The 23504-nt window shown below is 37.8% G+C and overlaps 1 protein-coding gene across 7 annotated transcripts in view; it reads left to right on the forward strand.

Annotated features, from left to right (window-relative positions):
- Nucleotides 1–23504, forward strand: part of SORCS2 (sortilin related VPS10 domain containing receptor 2) — a 548208-nt gene that overhangs the window by 452685 nt on the left and 72019 nt on the right. For all 7 annotated transcript variants that reach the window (XM_042053480.1, XM_042053482.1, XM_042053478.1 and 4 more), the window contains exons 7-11: nucleotides 41–159; nucleotides 3250–3339; nucleotides 13422–13601; nucleotides 18810–18956; nucleotides 20281–20383. In XM_042053480.1, the coding sequence (XP_041909414.1) occupies nucleotides 41–159; nucleotides 3250–3339; nucleotides 13422–13601; nucleotides 18810–18956; nucleotides 20281–20383 (639 nt within the window). The remainder of the gene's footprint in view (nucleotides 1–40; nucleotides 160–3249; nucleotides 3340–13421; nucleotides 13602–18809; nucleotides 18957–20280; nucleotides 20384–23504) is intronic.

The raw sequence follows: 23504 nt of genomic DNA on the forward strand, positions 1-23504 counted from the left end.
TTGATAGCCCTGTCATATGTTTCTGTCTCTCTTCCCTCAGGTTATCGCTACATCACTTGCCAGATTCAAAATTGTTCTGATAAGACAATGACAGTCCCATTTGCTGGCAGCACTGATCGGGATTCCCTGACTGTGCAGGATGACTACATATTTCTTCAGGTACTGCCATTTTTGGGAGAGACAGCTCATTTTCAAATTCAAAAATAAAGTTCTAAACAGCAACACTGTAAGGAGCAGGGAGGAATTAAAGAATGATGATTTATGAATTTTTACATGGAAAGAAGCATTCCTTTATCAGTCCAAACAGAAAGGAAATAAAAACAGTGTCTTTAGTTCGTGCAACCAGTTGCCCTTTAACTATATGAAAATTTTCAAGTGGATTGTGTTACTTTTTATAAATACTCTTGTGTGTTAGGCGACATGCAAACCTTGTGTTCTTGTGATTACAAACTCTTATGGGTCCTTTCCACAGAAAGGTTCCCTGAGAAAAGCATCCAAGGACAACCACTGACAGAGTAGTTGCACAGCTTTTTCATATGGATTCTCCTCTGAAGAGCTTTTGCCAGGAAAGAACTACTAATATGGCTGTGCTTAGGAAGCAAAAGGGTGAAATGGCCATAGCTGGGGAGCTTGGAGCAAATTAGTATGGAATCACAGAATGACTTAGGTTGGAAAAGACCCTTAAAATTGAGTCCCGCCATAAACCTAACACTGCCAAGTCCATCACTAAACCATGTCCCCAAGCGCCACATCTACAACTCATGGTGGTCCGATTTACATTGGGTTATTTCCCTAACTACAACACCTGCCTGCAGAAATATGGGCTGGAACTTATCAGCCATATTGCACCAGTACAGCTCAGGCACACTTGTAAGTATTGCTTTGTGTGCTTGGCACTGGTTGTGGTTTGAATCTATCAGAGCTGCAAAATTCTCAAGGAGTGGTTATGTCCTCTTTGTTTTATTAGATTTTACTAGGGAAGTTGCTTGTGCTTTCCTTAGTGCTTGGCTATCATTTTTCCCTTACTTTGATGGGATTTGTTTGCTGCAAGACTTGTCTATTTATTGACTTTTACAGGAAAGCTAAATCATGGCAATGGATATGCCTCCCCACCACGGGCTCAGTGTGCATCAGATTGGCTCCTTTCCAGCTTTCCCCCCTTGGGCTTGTTTCTTCCACAAGGACCTATAAATTAGTAGGGACACAAAGGATCTGTTCTCCTCTTGTTTGGCATAGTGGTTTCAAGGACCCACATGGATTAGAGGAATTAACACTAAAAACAAAAACAAAAAAAAAAAGGAAAAAACCCCAACCAAAAAAATAAAAAAAACCCCAACCAAAACAAAAAACCACACACCAACCAAAAAAAAAAAAAGTAGACATTTTTCAGATCAGATATAGCACTCATGGCACTCATTTTGCTCAAATCTATTATCATCTGTGGCTCCCCCTGGGCACAGTTTAAAATCCATTTCATGGTGTGTAGCTGCTGAGATCTGCTTCTCACCATGTGAACTTCCAGACTGCTGTGCTCAGTAAAACACTGGCTGCTTCCTCATCAAGCATTTTGCTTTGTTGGATGTCTTGTACAACTGCATCCTGAGCTGTTATTCTATTTTATGACAGACATGAGCGGATGCAAAATGGAAGTGTAAGGTGGAAATGTACATCTAAGTAATAGACAGTTGCTACCCAATGATGCCTTTGGTAATTTGGTCTCTGTAGATCTGAGACATGGCAGTGCCAGTAGTTGAGATGTTCATGTGTTCCACATAAAGGGGAAACATCTCTAGTCGTTTTGTTTTGGACTTTTCTGCAGTAAACCACAGTATGTAATGTATATCTTATTGCTAAATTGGTTTGCAGTTAGCCATATCTGTATTACTGGAGGATAGAAGATGCCTCTGGAATCCTATAGTCACATCTGAAACACAGCCACCCCAGAGGTGTGAGGCAGGACAGCATTTACGTGTTCCAGTGAAACCACACAGCAGCTGCACATCTGAGAAACAGCATACTTTCAAAACCACGTGGAAATTATTTTATCAATACACTACAGTATTGTTGTATAATTTATAAACATATCAGGGACTCCTCATGATATCACAGCAATGCCTGTCAGAAAGAGGATGGAACAGAATCCTCTGTGCAAAAAGAGAGGAGAGTTTGAGGCTGTCTTCCTGCCCCTGGCATTGCTCATATTTCCTGAGCTGTGCAGATGTGAATCAGAGTATTGCAGATCTGCGCTGCTAATCCTGGCCCAAATCTATTTTGGAGATTTTTACCATCTTAGAGGAAGATCTCAACCACAATTCTTTAGTGTGTATATAGGCACAAAGATCAGCAACTTTCTAATACTAATTTTTTTCCCAGTTTGCACTGACAGTCAGTTTCAGAGGTGATTTTAGTAGGATGATTAAAGTTTCAAGACTGTTCTTAAGCACAGACCAGCCTTTAATGCCAGTGAGGCTTGACACAACTAGGTGCTTAAACTCCAATTCTCCTCTGCCTTGCATCATCTCCAGTTATTTGAAATGAATGATGTTAAAACATGCATTTAAACAAAACCTGTGAGCGGATGGGTAAGACTGCCATTTAGCGTTAGTTAAAAAAATTGTGAGGTTTTTGGTTTATCAATCATCATTTAACAAATCACATTCCTAAAGGCATCACATTCTTTATACCACAAAAAATGCATACAGTATTAAATACTTTGTTATCTTTAAAATATTCAGGCAGGTGGACCTGCTGTCATACATCAACTTTATTTTTACCAAGCCAAATCAAGTTTTTGGGCTTCAAGATAGGCTGTCTTTCAAATCAGGTTCCCTTTTTAAACACAAAAATTTAGGAGAAAAATAGTGGGATTGGGGTGGGATTTTAAATGGATTTCTCAAGTCAGAGAAAGAAGATGAGTCTGAATGTTAAAAAAAAGTGAAATATTATTTACCAAAGGCTATTTTTTATTTACAGATATCATCTGGTGGTGCTTAAAGGCTTTGTTAGAATTATGCCAATTTATATGCGGGCATATTGGTGTTACATTTCTGATTAGAAGATCCAGGGGAGGTTTTGAGTTGAGTATTTTCACTGGTGTTTATTTGGAATATTCCTTTTAGTGCTTTGGAACATTGCATTAAAAGTATGACTACGTATTTCAGTTACAGGTTAAAAGCAAAACAGTCTTCAATCTCGGGTTATTTAGATTTAACATAAGCTGTCACAGGGTTCTGTTTTTCCTTTGTATAGACCACATCAGCAAATCGGACCAAGTATTACGTGTCCTACCGTCGAAATGGCTTTGTACAGATGAAGTTGCCAAAATATGCACTGCCAAAAGTAAGTGTACATGCTTTTCTTTCTCTTTTTGCATTTGTCATCTTCTCTTTCTACCTAAACTAGTTTTGTTCTGCTCTTTTTCAAACTTCATTATCCTGAGTTCACAATTTCTCCTTGTAAGGATTTTTGAATCCCGTTTGTTGTATATTCTTACCCTACTATTTTTATTTGTATTCTATTAATGTAGTACTCATAAACCATAGAGGGGGAATAACGTACGCAGCTTATTTGACATCAGTTACTGCAATGGTTTTTGAGCTTTGCTTCCATGAGGCAGTGCTACACACCCAATGGCAATGGAATGATACAGAGCAAGTGTTCTTTCAATAATCAGTTACATTTTAATTCCACATGGTGTTTTCTGCTATAAGCATGAACACTAATATAAGAGAATTCTGCTACTTGATGGTGCTTTATTTCATTAAAGAATCCCAGGATGGACTTTGATTGCTCAATGAAATTGCAAGACTTGGTAAGAAGTTCCTTCAGTCTGTCACATCTTCCTAGTGATAGGGTTTCTATATTTGCACAGTAAGTCAGCAATTAAGCACAGATATTTAAATATGGTCTAACTGATGCAGTTGAATTTTTTTGTGCTGCACACAGTGTATTTCCTAAATTTACAGTTAGAAGGCTTCTGCAGTCCTGAAGAAAAATAACTTGGAGGTTTGAAAGGCCCAGCTGGATAAAACCCTCAGTAACCAGCTCTGGCCTTACAGCTTACCCTGCTCCCAGTAGGAGGCCGATCTGGAGGCTCTCATGAGGTTCCTGCTTTTTCATGTGATTCGCTGTGATTCTATCACTTACTTAGCAGAGAACTTGTTTTCTTTGCATGCCTTGAATTGCACTGGTTTACTTCATTGCTCATCTAATGAAGGACACTAGAGTACAATTTATTTCCTTTTGGTGTTATTCTTATAAAGCAAACATGCTAATATCAGAATTTTTTCATCTTATATTTTTTTTTCTTTTTTATGTCAGTATAAATGGTGGTCTGAAGACTTCTTGTTTTAAATGTACAACATATTAATAGAATCTCAGATCAAATCCTCAGGTATTAGTTGAACAAGAATTTGAAACTTGGATATGCTTCTAGTAGCACTACAGAAATAGCTAGCTATCTAGCTAGCTAGCTAACTATCTATCTGTCTTGTCGACAAATGTATAGTCAAAGACAGGTATATAAAAATTATTCCACAAAATTCTTTCCATATTTTTCAGGCCTTCAAGGTAGCCTTTATGCTTTCTTGAGGGAAATTGTAGTCAGGAAAACAGCAGGAGAATTTCCAGTTTTGAATGTTAAAATATGTCAAATATGGACACCTCAAGGGACTGCAGCCCATTGAGCCTTGCACTGGCCCACAATAAAGCAATTATGGAGCAAGGCAGGGAAGCAGAGTGTAAACAAGGAGTTTCTGACAAATTCAGAAAGTGTTAGTCACAATTCCCTGGTATTTCTGTCATGTGGAGTCTGGATTGTTTGAAATAGTACTGCATGCATGCTCAATTTTTGCCTTGGAAAATATGGGTTTTGTTTATTTTTCTTTTTTTTCTTGCTAAGTGGATTACTCCGGGCTTGACTGAAGAAATAAATTAGAAGTTAGTGGTTTCAGTTTGGGTAGAGTCAATAGCTACCTAGGAACAGGGTGACTATGTCTTTTTGAAAGGGATGTTTTTACCCTCTTCCTAGTTCAGGCAATATCTAATGAGTGGAACGAAGTAAATTTTATCTCTTCTGCATTTTGACAATGCTTCCAGGAGAAGTTTCCTTAGTATCTGCACAAAACAAAGTTCAAAATTTCACTAAGATGGCCTGAAAGCCAGACATAGCTTTAGAACATTAGAATAGTGGTGAATATGAATGATTATAACCTTTTCTGAGAAAGACACATTTTTTTTAAAGTGATTTGGTACCTTCACATTGCAGCAAAAACTTTAGATGCTGAAGTAAATATGAACACAGTTCTGAAATTTTTCAAGTGCTGTATTTCAGTGAGAATCATCCAAGTGCAGTGGAAATGGATCATCCAGTCCAATTTGAACAGAAGGGAAAAGACTCATATGAGCAAATTACTGATAGAACTTAGCAAAGAAGCAGGATATCAGCAAAGACACTGGCACATTAAAAGTACATCTAGAACATATTACTGTGGAGTTGCTTCTTTTATGGCAGTAGGAGATAAACAGAATGGATAAATTTACAAAGGATTTTTTTTAAGATTGATTAAAACCAATAGCTTTTGAAAAATCTGAGTTTCAGAGGGTTTTAAGTATTAGATTCTGCCTAACCAGGAGATGAAGCATGACTAATAGGCTATATTTAATTTTTCTCAAAAGCATGAAATGAGGTGTCAAAAAAAATCTCTTTCCAAGTGGTCTCTGGACAGAATTTTTGATCAGTGACTGCATACAGGGAAGTAAAACTGTAGCCAAGTCAGAAGATCCTATGGACTGGTCAAGGATGTGTCTAAAAACGTTAAGAGAGCTGTGCCAAAATGCGGCCTCTAGCCTAAGGGAACAGGGCTGGGCTCTTCAGATGTTATTCTTCTGCTGCATAGATGCCTTTCATGATGATTTTGCATATGGAGACAGAATGAGCAGTTTCAGACTGAATAATTAGAAAATGTTTTTGATGTCTCATTTTACTTTCAATATGAAAAGGTTGGAAATCTACAAAAAAAGTTATTCAGTTTTTTATATTGATGTCATTTGCATTTGTGTTTGTATTTGTCTCCAAATACAAACTAGGTATTCCAAGAGAAACCTAGAAAAGAATATTGTGTCTTTGGGCATATCTAGAGTCCTCCTTACTTGTGAATGAAAGGCTGCTAAAGGCAGCTTCCAGCCAAGTTTTACCTCTGTTAAGTTTCTGGGCTCCAGCTCCACAGTGCCATTGAGGTCACCTTTTTGAAACACATCATAGCTCTGTGTGTACAGACAGCAGAGCCATTGGGGGCCCTCAGGATTCAGGTAATTTTTTTAACCTTCTTTCTGTGCTGTTGAGAAATTTTTTTTTTCTTTTTTCTTTTTTTTTTTTTTTTTTTTTTTTTTTTTTTCTTTTTTCTTTCTTCTTTTTTGTTTTTTGTTTTTTGTTTTTTGTTTTTTCTTTCTTCTTTCTTCTTTCTTCTTTTTTCTTTAATACTATGTTTGATGCTGACATTGCATGGAATCACACAGCTGTCTCCTGCATTTGACAAGTGCTGGCTTCTGCCAGAAGGGGTGGTAGCAAAGGCTGGTGAGACCATATCAAAGGTTGCCTGTATGCTCCCCAAAACAGAAGAGGAATTTTCAAACTGTTGTTTTAAAAATGAACTGTTTTTTATACTGTATTCCACTTTACCAAGATTGCTTGCTCTGTGCTGCTAAAACTAGATCAGAAGTTAGGAACTCATAGGAAGGGAATACCAAAATCAAGCCAAGAGCAGCAGGATTGTGTTTGTTTGTCGACTTGGCTGGTTAGGCATTCAGGAGTATTCCAGGGGGATCCAGCAATCCCCCTCGGGCTGTTTTCAGCCTTGAGCAGAGGTTCAGCTGCCACTGCTGGGAGGGCAAGTCTGCCCAGGGGGCACAGGCTGAAGCCCCATCCAGACTGCCAGCACATTTGTATTGCACAAACATTCCTGCAGCTCTCATTGCCCTTGCCTTGAGAAGTGCAGTATGGAGAGGGAGAGAGGAAGGAGTACATTGGCTCTGGTCCTTATTCAGTTATTTAAGTTATGCTCTAATGTGGTTAGCAATTAAACTGGGAACTAGTTCATTCTGAGAGCTTAAGCAAAAGAAATTGTTAACAAAATTGTTGACCAAGCTAACAAAAATGCTACAAATTATGGCAATTTTACTATTGCAATTTGGAATAATTTAATTATTCAGAGTCCTCTTCCCAACTCTCGTAAATAAACTTCATTGATAATGATCTCCTTTTAAGAACTGATACAAGGCAGGCATTGATTGATTCTGAATTCATTCATGCCACCTACAAAATCTTAATGATGAGAGAGCTCTGTTGTCTGTTGTATCCTACTGCAATTCAGAATGCTTAGTTCTGAAAAGGTATGGAATGGAAAAAGCTTCTTTCATCTTTTTCAATCTCTGTATGTATTTTCAATTTTATGAAATAGACAATAATGTAAAATTTTTCAGGTAACCAACATAAATGGAAGTGTAGGGGAAGAGCGAACAAAACCAAAAGAAAAAAAAATCCTATTGCCTTAGAAATATGTTGAAGTCTCTAGTTTATTCATGGTAATATGAATCTCCTGAAGATACCTTTTATCAGATCCATCTATTCTTTTTATTTGATTATCACCTAGTCACCTCAAAGCAGGCCCCCTTCTTCCTTGCCTCAGTCTGAATACACATCACTGTTTTAACCATACACTTACTCTGAAATTGTCTGTATCATTCAATAACAGATATAAGACTATCCTTGAATGGGCCTATCCATTAACAGCAGAAATGGTAGAAGATTCCTGCAGCCCTTTGGTCAGTGATGTTCTCTTAGAGGATTTGGCTGCTTGATGGTTGGACTACAGACTACTGAGTCTATGACAGCTCATTTAGTGAGGCTCTTAGTCTGCTGGTAATCTTTGTTCCGCTTGGGAAGCCGCTTCATCCTTGCCATCTGGAGAGGCTTTGGCTGAGGTTGTTCCCCTGTGCCAGGCAGAAGAGCAGTTTGCAGCTGCAACTCCATTCTTCTGAAAGTCCACTGGAATGGCTGTTGAGCAAAGAAAAAAGGGAACAAAGTAGAAATGCAGGTAGCAGTATCATTTGATGGAGGGGAAGTGTTCCTTTCCCAGGCAGTGTCAGCGCAGTAGCCAGTGAACCTGAGCTACAGCAGCTGTCTGACTTGCTGGTTGTACAAATCCATCTGAGGAGGATTCAAGGAACTGTTCTTTTCTTCACAGTGGAACTTGTTATTGATTTCTCTCCCTGAACTTTTTTACTTGGCCAGGCAAGGAAGATTAGGAGGATTATCTCTGGGATATGTGCCATCCAGTTACCTTGATTGTGCTTGAGAGATTACAGGGGTATAAATGTGGTACATCTGAAGGTCAAGACTGAGACTACAGAGCCTTGAGTGCTTACATCTGTTCCACTACTGATACATTTACTCCTCACCATCCTCTGTTTAATACGTTGCTTATTTCATGTTAACATTTTGCTCAACCACAGCATTAAAAGATTGCAAAGGGGCAGAATTCTGACATCTGACCAAAAATTATAAGATTTAAAACCTGAGAATTTTGAGGTTCTCTTTTTTTTTGCCTTATTGACTGAAGCACCACAGTCCTGCCTGTGTAGCGTTATACTGGCCTACAGTATTTTCACTTAATGATATTTTCTATGTCACCAGCACGTTGTAGACAAAGGAGCACTGTCTGGCTGTACAATCTTTGTCATCTTTTATATCCTTCTGCCTTCAGGCGGTAATTGTACTTATTTGTGTTGTAGAGTTTCTTATCACAGTAATATGGTAAACTGTACTGAGCATTTCTTGAATATAAAATTCTATAAAGTATTTACAGACTTATAGGCTGGTCAGTTACTGAAAGTAGATGGTATGTGACTGTATACAATGAAAACAATGCATTTCTCTTCCCTTCCCCCTTTAAACCTCTTTCCTTCTTTCCTGCTATCCACAACTCCCCCATATCCCAACTCTGTTTAATAGCTTTGGGCTTTTTGGACTGACTTTTGATTGGGTGTTCATTCAGCTTTATGTGATAACAGACTTGACTACATTAAAAGCAGGTAATTGTGGAAAGACTGATCATGTTGTTACCTCTGTGTTAGAAGTAAAAAAAAACAATTCTTAAGCAGTGAGTGTTTTCAAGAAGAAATATTTGATTGTGTCACTGTACTTGCTGGAGGAGTTCTTGGATGCCTGTGCACCAGGTCATGGCTGAACATGCTCAGTTCTTTCAATGCCTTGTGTACACCCTCAGACTCATTTATTTAGCAGACCATGTCTGTCCATGTGATATAAAAATTCTTTGAAGTGGTGCTTATTTTTTGGTACGAGTTGGCCTTCTGTACATGCCTAATTATTTTCAGTATCACTTTGACACTGCCCTTGTGTTATTTGTTAATTATGTTTTCTGCTGCTGATGTAGTACAAACACAGAAGCTTACAAGTCCCTGAGAGAGCAGAGTGACATGACCTGTCGCTGGATGCCTAAATTAATCATGCCAAATTTTAATATGAAGTCTTTGATCAGGATTCGTTTAGCATTTTTTATAGAAAAGTAATTCTGATTCAACAGATCTCCAGCTGTCCTTAATTCTAATTCCATGGGCTGGTTCACTGCCTTGCACCTATGAGTAGTTTCACAGATTTTTAGTGATAAATATGCAGATTTCTGTGCTTAGTGTGGTGTAACATCTCCCAGTGAAGAGGGAAAGATGAAGGAAACATTGTAACAAAGGAATTTGCAAAATGCCGTGCACAAGAAGCACCTTAAACAAAACAGAGAAATCTCGTGGGAGCTTAGAGGTTCAAAAAAAAGGTTTTGGATAATGCAACTTGTAGAACCTCACAACTGTGCAAAACTTACAACATAAGAAGAGGAGATAAAGGGAGAATACTAGTATTTGGGAATCACAGTCTATGGCTGATACCAACTGACATTGGTGAGATTTGCAAAAACAGAGAAAGAGAGACGTGAAAATGGCAAGAGCATGGATACATGGGTCAGCCAGACATAGAGCAGAGCAGGCATGGCAGACTCGAGAGAGCAAAAGTAAAGTAGTAGAGATGAGAGAAGGGCTGTCCATGGAGAAATGAGCATGCCACAGAGGAAACAGCGTGGTTGCCACAGCAGATTGGGAAAACGATTCTGCCTTGGGACATCTGGAAGGGCATGGACTCTCATTACAGCATGGAAGTGAAAGAAAACCACAAGATTGTAAGTACTGAATGTATATGAGAATGCAGCCTGGAGATACCAAAAATCTGAAGAGAGACAATAAGAAATGTTCCAAACCCTGAAGACCTCTAAGATCAGTAAAGAAGGTCTTTATAAATGAATTTCAATAGATTGTGTGTGAATAGCATAATTACAGAAAAATGAGATGATCAGTGGCACTTTGAGTAGCTTGCAGAATGTGGAGAGAGAGAAAGCAGGAGGTCCACCAAGAAGGCAATTGCAGTAGTCCAAGCGTGAAATCATAAAAGAATAAACACTTTCCTTATAGGATCTGCTGAGGTTACAGCCTAAGGTTGTATCTGTGTCCATGAATTAGATAAAGCAATAAAAACTTGCATTCCCTCCATCAATGGTTTTTTTTCTCAGACATCCTTTCTAGTTAACTCTTAGGTGACACAGTAGGTTCTGTCTAGCAATATTTGGTGATGTCCCGTTTCCATGTGCTTCTCACCTCTTGAGGTGTGAGTAGCTTGGATGAAGGGATGCACTTAGCACACTGACAACCCATCCTCTGTATTTTTCAATCAATTTCTTCTTTTTAAATTCACCTTTCAGTATAGGAATAGTACAAGAGTGGCATGACAATTTACCTTTGTTTTAACTAGGTTTTCAGCAGTTTGTGTCATCCAGGATTTTGAAAGATCAGTTGAAGAATTGGGTATGAAATTTGCAGTTTTCCTCACATTGTCAATTACTTTTCCCAGAGGATTATAACAGAAAGCAGGGAAAGCAGCCATAGACTGTGATTCCTGGGCAGGAAGTGCTGCACAGGACTGTTGCAAGGTAGTATAACTGAAGGACTGCTTTGTTTCTTGAAGGAAAAGAAATCACTGTGAAAGGAAAATAGCTGTAAGGCTGAACTGGAAATCGGAAAGCATAAATTTTGAAAGGAAGGAACAAAGTTCAAGGCAGTACAAGGGTAATTTCACTTGCTAAGACCAGGATCTGTTAAGCCCTTGCCTCAGCAAAGTTGGCAACCAGCGATCTGAGCAGACAAACATCTTTATTAGTAACAGTTACCGCCAAGAGAAAAGTGAACTCTCCTTTGCTGAGTAAACTTTTGGTGTCCAACCGCTCTTTCCTTCACCTGACCCCTACAGTCTGCCCAAAATTAATCCCCCTGTCCTTGTGCACTGCACGCTTTGGCTCTTTCCATGTTGCTTCTTATGGCTCAGCTGCTCCTACCCCACCCTGGGATGGGGGACCCAGAGGTGATTCTGTCCCCCAGCTCGCACCTCTGCCACCAAGGGCCACACATGCAACCACTGCCACCTCACAATGGAGAGCATGGAGTGGGAAAGAATTGAGGCACGGAAAGTGCCTTGCCTACATTCTCTGGAGTTTTGCGTTTGTCTATGGCACTGTATAAATGTTTTACTGTAATAATGTAGATGATAATTTTGCAGAAAGCTCCTGGCTTTACAGGAGATTAAGGGTTTTCTAGAAGTTTTCACATAAAATAATTCTTTCTTTATTCCTTTTGACTCTGCTTCACTTCCATCCTTATTATCAGATAGGCATGTGAACTTTCCATGTGGCATAATGTGGGCTACCAAGCCTCATGTTGCCCTGATTTAAAGCAGGAGATGAAACATTCTGTACATTAAAGAGGCTTTTAAAAGAACCTATTGTGATCAGTTGCTGTGTTTTGCTGGCAATTCTGCCAGACTCTCTGCTTTGGAGTAATTTTTCAGTACCAAAAAAAAAAAAAAGAGAACTATTCATGGGATGCTAAACAAAAATCTACTTTACTACATAGTTTAAATGAAAGTCTTTGAAAACAACATTGAGCTGTCATGGATAGGGAGCTTCACTTGGATTCTTTTGTGTTGAGATGTGTCACATGTACAAAAATACTTTAAATTTAACTAAACTATTAGTATTTAATAACCCTCCTCTGTTCATATTAAAAATCTTTCCATTGCATTATTTTACTTCTATTCATGCATTTTTTTAATCTAAGTGCCACAGTCACGTTGTGCATATTGCCTAAAATGTGACTTCCATGATGAGTACTGTCTTGCTTTGTTACTCACACTTTCTTCAGTCTTTACTGGATTCTTATGAATTTGGTTTATTTGACTCCTTGAGTTCTACAAAGTTGTTTTCTTGATTTCCTTTTTTTTCTTTTTTAAGACAATTCACCCCAAATTCATATTTTCTTGACATTTTGGTAGCTTTATTTTATATTCACTGTAATACCTTAGTATTTTTCCAGTAATAAGGTGACCAGAACTGGATACAGTATCCCAGTTAAGTACCAAGGTCATGAAGAGTTTACAAGCTTTCAGTCTCCATGACTTGATGTCATTTCTTACATAGCCCCAACATGCCTTTGTGCTGCCATATCCTATTGCAAACTCATGTCCCTTTATTCTCTTTCCTAAGCTTAGTTCAGTGTTGCTACTTCCTGATTTATTTCTTCTGTTTAGTATTAGTGTTAAATTATTTTCCCCAGCTGTGCATTTTTTTGTCTGAGGCATTTGGAGTGAAGAAGCTGGGAAAACTGAAAGCAAGCTGTAGCAATATCCATGCCTGAAATTCTTGGGAAATGAATGCAGAATGTTGATTCTCATGTTATTACTGTTGAATATTTAAGTGGTTCTGTAGGCATGGATAGACAAATTAATATAATCTACTATAATACACATGAGCTGTGTGCATGATAGGTACTAATTCCTATGTGAAATGCTGTAAATTATATCTGATCCTCTTCGTGCTATGCTATTTTTTTACCTGATTTTCATTTCTCTATTATTTGTAGATTATTTTTTAGATTAGCTTTGTTAATGTTGTTTCAGTCTTCCTTTGACTCTTATCCAGATCTTGGAAAATCAGTCACTTCTTTTTTTTTCCTTTCCCTTTTTTTCCTTTCAAGAAGTCATTTCCTGATAAAGTCAAAGCAGATTCCAGCTATTGCACATTCAGGATTTTTTTCTCCACTAAGCTGGTTTTCACTGCAGTCAGAAGGCAGTGAGAAACCATCTTGGAGCAGTGGGATACAGCATGCTGATTAGTATTATGTTGGGAGATTACTGCTATTAAACATTCAGATGTTTCCCCTCCCCCCAGTATTAAACTATCCTGAACAACTTATTGTTTGTAAAATAGAAATTATGTAAAAAATTAATCATTGTGTATCTTATTTTCATACAGGATTTACAGATAATCAGTACAGATGAAAACCAGGTGTTTGTGGCTGTCCAGGAGTGGTACCAGACAGACACATACAACCTGTACCAGTCTGACCCACAAGGTGTTTACTACTCCATCTTGCTGGAGAATGTCCGGAGCACAAAGCAGCCAGAAGAGAATGTCCTGATAGATATTCTGGAGGTAGATCTTTATCTTTTCCTTTGTGTGGAGGGTTTTTTTGATTATGGGTATAATTCATTTTAAACAAATTTATTTTCACAGTTATATTAATGTAAAAAATCTAGGATTTCTGTCTTATTTATAGCACATTGTTACTACTTACATGTTTCCCTCTTGCCCTACTAATGTGTTGTGTACTCTAACTATATTCTTGGGATGGGGTTCTATGGATGTGAAAATCCAAAACTTGCTAAGGTTTTTTTTAAGATGTTGAAAAGTGAAGCTGGAAGCACAATTTATTATTGAAGTAAGAAGTTATGCAGCTGTCTATGCACAGCTTTTTTCTTCTAGGTGACTCAGTGGTGCATTTCCTGACTTAGAGCAGGACATCTTTTAGCCAGTAGGGTTTTAAATAGTAATCCTGCAAGCCTTGTGCTAGGTTGTGTCAGCTCTGAAAGGCAAAGAGCCAACAAAATTAGATATTGGACAGCAAATCCACTTGCTTTCAGTATGGGTCTTGTGCGAGCAGCATCTTTTGTGAGACAAACTCTCCTGTAAACAAATCTGTCTTGTATTTTAACATCAGTGCACTTGGCAAAATAAAAGACTATAGTGTTTTGGAAGAGTATCACAGACTGTTATCAATTCCATTCCTGTTTAGGGAATGGAATTTCAATGTAATGAATTTCAATGTAATAAGGTGTACATTTGCTCTGGTCCTGTTCTTTCTGGCCATTATCACAACATTAAACTGACAGAACTTTGGTCTGACTCAGTTTGTCCCATTACACTGTAATTTGCTTGGTGTTAATTTAAAGAAAACCTAAAACTTTAAAGGTGCACCAGACTTCTTTGGCAAAGGTTTGTAGTAATTCTGGATACAAGGCACACAGTGACAGAGCTCTTAAATGGCTGTAATTAGACTTTTCTTGGTGGGGGAAAATGATAGTGTTTTCTTCCTCTTTATCTCCTCCATCTTTCTTTAGCTTTTTCTTTCTAAATGGCTCTAGTAAAACAGAAAGGTCTCTCATTACCAGTGATTATTTTCTAGACTCTACCTTTTTAGAAATGAGGCTTCCTAATGAGTGAAGCTACACATTGTGTGTAGACACGTTCCCACAGGGTGATTTATTGACAGCATTAGTTTGCAGCATTTTATTCTTGGTCACCCCTGTGGGATGCAAAGCTAAAAGGCAGTCAGGTGCAATCTCTACTCCTTGCATCACCTGTAGCATATAATTTCAGATAAGTTGTACAGAGATGCTACCCCTGGCTGTCCTTTTGTCTACAAGAATTATTAACTTTATTCAGTTACACTGATTGTTTCATAATTTCCCAGTGTTACTGAGGGCATATTAGATAATGCAATCCTAGTTTATTGTGTGCTAGATCAATTTGTAGGGTTACATTAAAAAGGAAATGTAAGCATGATAAGGACAATACACATGGAGCCATACAATTCAATTTTTTAGGCTATTTTTGAAATTGAGTTGCTTTATAGGAGAGCACTGTCAGCTTCCAGATAGCTTGCACCATAAATAATTAGTGTTTATCTTGTTTACTAGAATGGGATCAAGTGCTCATAATTTGTGGGTTGTTTACTCAGTATAAAATTGCTAATAAATAAAACACATATTCCAGGCCTCAAGGATGGGATTTTTTTTGGTCTAATCTGGGGGTTTTTTTTCGGGCATTTTAATGCAAGTATCCCATCTTGGGAAGGGGGACCTTCAGTGCAGCACATAGACAGTCCTCAGTAGTGGAAAATTTCTCTTTCCCCCAGTGTATCATTCTGCTTAAAATTTGTACTGTTCATCTTCATTATCTTCTGCTGACTCCATCTTTTACTTGTACATCTGCTATAAATTCTTTAAAAGGTGTCTGCCTGTCTGTATTAATTTTATTTTATATGCTTTATCTTTTTGTGCATTGTATTTCTTCTCATGTTGCACATGTAAAAGGGAATAATTTCCAAGTACTTGTTTAAAGAAGGGAAGGAAAAAAAAAAAAGGTTAAGTACTAAATGGCTGTCCAAAAGGAGCATGCCCTTGAATTATGTGACAAGGAGCATGTGCCTGAAATTGTATCAAGTGCTGCCAGTGTGAAGGAGTCACAAATTTGACATAGGTGTATTTGCAGAATAGGCATACTAATGTAATCCTTCTACATTGGTTCCTGCTGTGACTCCTTATGTAGATAATAGCTACACAAGTTGCAATACACTTTCTTCATGCCTTTTTTCCCCAAACAAAAAATTATAGATATTTAAATTTCAGTCACAAACATGTATTACACAGCAGTAATTTCTGCATTTCAATGACTGCTGCTAATAAACACTGTGGGACCATCTGAACTGTGCTTCTTGCTACCAGCTAAACAGAATATTGTTGGGATGGAAGATCAGAAATGTAACAATTAGCAATTAATAAGTCACAGCAGAAAATCTCAGAAAATAAGTTTATAAGGTACAAAGTGCTTTTCTAAGAGTACTGGGGAACAACTATCCCCTGAACTGTTTAAGAAAATAGGTACTCTGAGAACCAAGCAAGAAGTTCAAAGAAAATCAACAGAAAGGTGCTTTGAATTTATTCATGTTCAGCTGTCTTGAGTGGCTGCTGGACTGTTCATCAGAGTAACTGAGCACTGCACAATGTTGAAAAGTCTTCTTTTCCATAGCAACTTATTGTTAATGGGAATCTTTTCCCTTCTTGATAGAAAGATGCTTACCTCACAATTTTAGATTAGGGAACTAAGTTAAGGAGTAGAATGTACAGAAGAATTTGGGTGCCTTGGCATCACAGTCTAATCCAGAAGGTAGATTTGACACACTTCATTTCCAGTATTTACGGAGTCAGATGTGTGTAGGCCATGGGAAAATGAAATGGAAAATGCTACAGCGGGAGTGGGATGTTTTAAAGATGCCATTTTTTGCACACCATAATTTTGTATTAGTTACTGGATTTTAGGCTACTGCACCACTTCAAACACGATCTTTCTGAACTTGCTCTGAAGATAGGTGCCTGAAACCTATTTATTATTTCAAGCAGGGTTTATGCCTTTCATTCAAAATACAACTGCTGTGAAGTGCTGGTCAGCTTTTATCTTTTAAAGCAGCAGTGAGAGAAGTTAACTGAGGCACTGGAAGAAATGTTTTCATAACCTTTCAATGTTTGATAGATTCAAACACTTATGTCCCATATTCTAGAGAGGAGAAGTGACCCTAGAGCTTGGTTAGATTAGAGATGGGAATGGAAAAAAGTTTTATCCTGACTCCCATTTGATGATTATATATGGAATGATTAAATATTCATTAAACGAGGAGGTGGGGAGGGGAAAGAGAGGAGGAACAAAAATATTCATGATGCAGCACTGGTTTTGCTATCTGCAAATGAAGAGGGAAACTTCAGTTGCAGTCCCTGATCTAATTATTATTTAAATATTTAATATTGTGTTCACTGGAAGAAAGACATGCACAGAAATTTTACCCCAAGTCTGCCTTCCTTGCAATACCTTCCCACGTAAATATTTGAAGTGCCAGACTTTTCATGGCTGAGCTGTCTCTCGAAGGTAGAATAGGTAAAAAAGCCCCAGCATATTAAAATGCTTTGAAAGTGAAGAAAGCAGGCTCATCATTTCTTCCTGTCCTTTCCTTTTCTCACCTGCACTGCAAAGTAGTTGACTTTTATGGTATGTTTGACTTGGAGGTTGTTCTGAGCTTTCAGCATCCTGGATAAGTAACCCAACCACATACGCATAGGATTTAAGAAGAAGGGAGCTCATGAGAGAGCAGTGCATTTAAATGTCTACACGGAATTTTTTATATAAACTTAAATATATTTTGAAGTTCTAGGCTGTTACCATAACCAGAAGAACATTCTTATTCTCTGTAGATTTGGATCAGTTCCTTCCCATAATTATAAACAGTGAGTATCCAACCTGTAGCCTGCTGGTAGGGATGCCTTCTTTCTGCCTTCAATGCAGACTTTAGCTAAATGAATGTTAAAGGGAGTTAATAACTGGCAGTTGGAAAAAGAAGGGAACAGTAAATATTTCAAATGAAAAAGAAAAGTTCAGAAATGCATCATGTTATCAGGAGGCAAATACTCCTGATCAGTCAAAGAGCTGGCTGTCTTGTGCATTTATTTGTAGTGGACAGTTCAGTTTCATTAAGTGTCAGGACCCAAGGAGATGTGCAAGCTATACTTTGCTGGAAATGTGTATCAGTTTATATATATTGTCCAGAATTTTTCAAAAATTCAGGAAGTCTCATAAATGATGGCAAGGGAAACAACAGCACTCTTGAGGAAACCTTTGCTTTTAACAGAAGATCTTATCTCATGCCCTTGGGTGGAACATATGTTAATATGTTAATAACATAAATGTTAGGGCTAGAACTAAACATATTAAGGTATAATTACTGTCAGCTTGCTTCTAAAATTATACCCATTAACACTTTGAGTTGTAATAATTTTCTAATACGGATTTTTTTGAAAAAATAACAGCCCAAGAGAAGAGGATCTTTTTCTTCTTATTTTTTCTCCAGAGCTCAAACAGATGAAGGGTGGCTAACTGGAGTGTAGAAGCATTTCAGATGCTTGAGAGGGTGATTTGGCCCTCAATGTTTCTTCCTCAGATGATCTGCCTGTATTTATTTCCTGCAAAGGAAAATTGTGCTTCCCAATTCAGTGTTATTTTAAAGGACATGATATTGTATTCTGTTATTGTAACCTGTTTGTGTGATATTTATATGATATGGGCACAGAACTTCAGTGTAAAAGTTAGATGGTTGTTAAAAATTGCTTACATCATTTGTAGAATAGCATCTTAAAGATGTCCATATTTAAAGAAAATGCAGAGCTGTAATTTTAATGGTAAGGCCATGCTATCATAATTTTTATATTTTTCTGTAAAAACTATTGTGTTTTGCTGTATTAAACATGTAATTTGATTAGCCTTATGACATGAAGAAAGCTGTATGTTCTTTTTAAATACATTTAGAAATAAAAATCAGTTTTTAATTTTCCTCGCCTTCCCCCTTTCTCCCTTTCCTCTTACCTTTTAGCCTTCATCATATTTTTTTTAAGGTATCATCCACTTACCTTTCAGTTTCCAGGAGAAAATACCTGAGATACACAGTTCAGAGCCACAGAAGAGCAGCTAATCAGGGATAATCCTTGGTGAAAAAAATGTGTATGTGCTGGATATTAACTTTTCTTCTCTATGCTTCAGGTCAGAGGTGTAAAAGGAGTCTTTTTGGCCAACCAGAAAATTGATGGGAAAGTTACGACCCTGATAACCTACAACAAAGGCCGTGACTGGGATTTTCTAAACCCTCCAGACTTCGATATGAACGGCAAACCGACCAACTGCAAACCTGTAAGTGGCTCTTTTTGGTGCATCCTCACCCTAAAGTGTACAAACATTATCCGTATGGTAGGATGTGCAGTACTTCCAACGGCCTGGGAGCTTTGTGCTGAGTTTACCAGCCAAACTAGCAGGCAAATCTAGCATTGCATGAGCTGTGGTTTCACAGGCTATTAGTCCAGTCATCGTGTAGAGTGAGTAGTCAGAGCTTTCTGTTGCACTGCATTTCATATTTGAGATCACTTTGACACAAAGAGGACACATTTCTTGTGTGTCAACCACAATACCCAGTTCAGAATAATCATGACAACAGTCATTTGTGTCTGGATATATGGGGCACATCGTGAGTCAAATAGAGATTAACAATAATTTTTCTCTTTCCATCTTTCATATTTTTGTTTCATATTAAACCAATTTAACCCTCTGTTCCCTGTTAAAGGGAACCTGACAGTTACTTGAGAATAAATACCACAGTAACTTGCATAAAAAATTCCTTTCTTTTTGTAAGGTGATATTATTTCTGCTTGTTTAGATGTTCCAAGTGCCCATAGTATTTTGTTATTTGCAAGACTGTACTGAAAACTGTGTGTTTTTCTCAGTGACTGTCTGCTCCTGGGGACTCAGAGCTCTGTGTTGGGCAAAATAAATGCTTGTAGTTCTGCCACTGCCAGAGCTTTACTCCCTCTTCACACAGCAGAAGTGGAGGGCTGGAGCTGCTGGTTCCCTTTTGCAGCGTTCAAGACTGTGCAGCAAGGTTCCAGCCTGCAGGGCCTGGTGCAGATCAATCTGAGATGAGTGGAACAATCGCAGTGGCAGCAGCTGCTGGGGGTGCTGGCAGCTCCTGGTAAAGCTCCTGGTCACATTGCTGTCAACAATATGACCTTTGAGTGCCACTGCACAAAGGGCAAGAAGCAGTAAGTTGTTTAGCAAGGAGACATGATGTGTCCAAAAGTCATTATGCTATTTTTCATACCACATTTTTACTAAAAAAGACATTTAAGTCCAAACAGGTTTTTTTAGTCATAATTTTACCGTTTACTGGGACAAACAAACATGCAATACTTGTTGCCGTTAGTTAACATTTTTAAGCAATTATTCTGTCAGAAGTGGGGTTTATATAATAATGCTGACTTCTTTGAGTCTGGAAATCTTTTTCTTGAGACAGTGGCACACTATTCAGTCTTCACCAGGTTTGGTTCCATAGGAAACAGCCATTCTTTTTCTTTATGAAGACATACATTGCTGAAGCTGCTCCCTGTCTGGGCTTTCATTATTGTAGGAGCATAACTGGTAGCAGTGATTTTTAAAACCTGTTTTCTTCTCCTTCCTCCACAAGCCTGATTGTTACCTTCACCTCCATCTCCGGTGGGCAGACAATCCCTATGTGTCAGGCACAGTGCACACCAAGGACACTGCACCAGGGCTCATAATGGGGGCAGGTAAGCACATGACATTATTTTTTAAGACCTGAAATGTGGCAGGTGTTCTTTGTAGATCTAGTGTTTGGATTTGTAAGAACACCATGCTACAAACTTTGCCAAAATAAGGCTTTCCTGCAGAATAATCCTTTATGGAACCTTTTGATCAAACAATTCAATATAAGTTAACTGAAGGCCCGGAGTTGTGTCTTCTCAGACAGATCTATATCTGTCACCTGGATACATCATGGTTTTCTGTGTTGTGCAGTACCTCCTTCCCCGTTAGTGTGGTGTGGAGATGTGCTGGTGGCTGAAGAACGTCCTGCATCCTTTTTCTCTGCAAGTGATGTATAGGCCTCCCAGCATCATGAATAACTCAGAAAAACTGGTGGAAACTCAGCAAAACTGGTGGAAACAGTGGTCAATCCTTTGTTCTTTAAGCCTGGATACAGATAATTAGTCTTGTAATTTTTATTAATTCCTTTCTGCCTAAAGAGAGATGAATTGAAAGAGGCAAATGTGTCTCTGTGTTGGGAACAATGCTGGTTGCGGCTTCTCCATTGTAACACACATATGGAGTCATGTCACTATGAAGTGGAATTTAATAAAGGAAATTCCATTGCAGTGTTGAGCACTCATCAAGAAAAATATTCACATAACTCAATTTTGCTTTGTAACTTTGTGATCCATCTATTAATTTAATTTAATCTTCTGTTTCTTTGTTTCAAATTTGTCTGATTGTAAACTATTCTAAGAGCTTTTTAAAATTGTATTGTTTTATTCTTATGGATAATGTTTAGGTGAAATGCACACATGTATGCTTCTCTTTTCATAAAAATGTATCTCTTTTTAATGAATAATGGCTTCTCCTTTATCTTACACTAGTCTCTGACAAACAGCTTATTAAGTTGGAAGTTTCCTGAGAATGTCAAGGGGAGAATTATAAGTGTTTAAAGAGAATGACAGCTGCCAGTACTGGCAATCTTCAATTTAACTGAAGACTTCAAGTTTCTCCGTAGTGCAAAGGGAATTTAAAGCATTTTACTGGAGACAAACCTACTTGGTGAAATGCTGCTATGTTTTTATTGATACAAATGAGAGTTAGAATTTATGCAGTGCCCTTGTAGATAGATTTCTAATATGTGTTCAGGTCAAACTTTATGAATTCAAATGTTTCAAAAAATATCTTCCATTTCAAATGTCTTCTTTTTTTTACATAAAAGCACTCCAAATGTAGGTTCTTAATTTTAGCTTTGTCATATCATGCCTGAATGGCTTCCAGTAACAAATTAAGCAGTGAGATTTAATTAGTCCATTATTCCTGTTTCATTTTTCTTTATCTTTGCACTATAATCTGATGTGTTGAACAGATATTTGTTCAGATGTTGGGTTCTTTTCTTTTGATTGGCGTTTGTAGATGTTTTTTCAGTGCACTGTTCTCTGAGATGACATTAGAGAGGGCAGGTTGTAGAAGAGTATTTTGCTCTTAATTCCTTTCTAGAATGGGGTGGCATTTTATAACCATGACACTGTCTTACTCTGCCAGGTAGAGAACCTGTCAGCAGCTTTCCTCAGCATGGTCAGGAGGGGGTGGTTTTGATAACATCCAGACATCATGAAGAGCTGAACTAATATGTTAAATTTGACTTGCTTGTGGAGCAACCAATAATGTAATAGGAATGGTAGGAGGCACCCTTGCTCAGTCACAAGCCACTTTGCTTTTAGCTGCCTAAAGAGCTGGGAGGGATGGTGTGAAAGTGAGAGAAATTTTCCCACGAGTATTGCAGTGTGTCCTTTTTCTGGTAGAAGGTCATGTAGATGAAAACAGAGCAAAGGGATCTGGTTTGGAGCCTGAAAAATCTTATAGAGCAACTGCATCCCCTAGCCAACAGATGACCTGAATCAACTCTGACTTTGACTTGCATTTACATTATTTGGAAGCCCAGGTCATCTGGATTCAGTGCATATGTTGAGTCTTCTCTGGCAAACCTGATACCCTCTTAAACTTACATTTCTTATCAGAAATACTTTACATAGAGTGAGCTTGAGTTTCCTTTGGCCTGATCCTTGAAACTGATAATCCTATACAAATCAACATAAGTAGTACATACAGGAATCAGATTATTTGGGCCACATCACACAGTATTGAAATTTTACTGTTAGATTTAGGGAGAGCACATCTTCTGGAAATGACTGAAGGTGATAAAGATCCGTGAATGTCAGTTGATCACAGCATGTCTAGGAACCATCAGTGCCTTGTGCTGTAAAAAGCAAAATCATTCTGAGGGTGAAATAGGTAAATAATTGCCAACAGAGAAAGGGAAATATTAATACTCTGGCAAAATGATGAACAGTGACATTAATAATAAGACTGTGTAAAATTCTGATAATCAATTTTCAGGACCAGTGAGCATGTGCTAAGAAGGCCTCCTTGGCAGTTGATGGAAAGAGAGAATATTTACAAGAAAACCCCCATTAGCTAAAAAAAATAAAGGACAGTAAAGAATATGATTTTTTTTCCTGAAATTGTAACCACGGGGTGGAAACAAGTGATGCAAACAAGTCGATAAGAACTGGAAATATGATTTTTAAGAATAAGAACCCTATTGATCAAAAAGCAAAAACCAATCCCTTTAATGTGGATTTTGGCTTCTTTCTAGGAAGTTTGTACAACACAGCTGCTTGTAGTAATGGAAAAGCTATTCTGTGACTTAAGTACAGTTTTGATATGGAAAATGCTGGAAAAATCAGAGATCAGAGACTACTTAATACTGTTTTAATTTTAAAAAAGGAATCATTAAATGGTGAACAGCATTGACACTTAGAAAACTGGGAAAATACAGTAATAGGATGCTAAAATTGCATCTTTTTAAACTCATATTTACAAATAAAAATTCCACTCTGTTAAAGTTGCATAACTAGATCTCAGGAATGCATATTTTTAGCTAATGTCTATATATAAATTGTTCAGATGGAATATTAAATTTTATAGCTGCATACAAAAATGGTATTTTAAATAACTGCTTTGCTCTCTAAGAAATGCAATAGGATTTTGCATTTACATTTGATTCTTGTGCATTTTAATCTTGGCAACAACTTCTATTTCTCACAACATCAGCTATGAAATGTGTGTCAATTGATG

This window comes from Corvus kubaryi, unplaced genomic scaffold (assembly GCF_017639235.1).
Source record: "Corvus kubaryi isolate FWS band 111438036 unplaced genomic scaffold, C.kubaryi_AGA036_p1.0 split1-131, whole genome shotgun sequence".
Taxonomy (NCBI): domain Eukaryota; kingdom Metazoa; phylum Chordata; class Aves; order Passeriformes; family Corvidae; genus Corvus; species Corvus kubaryi.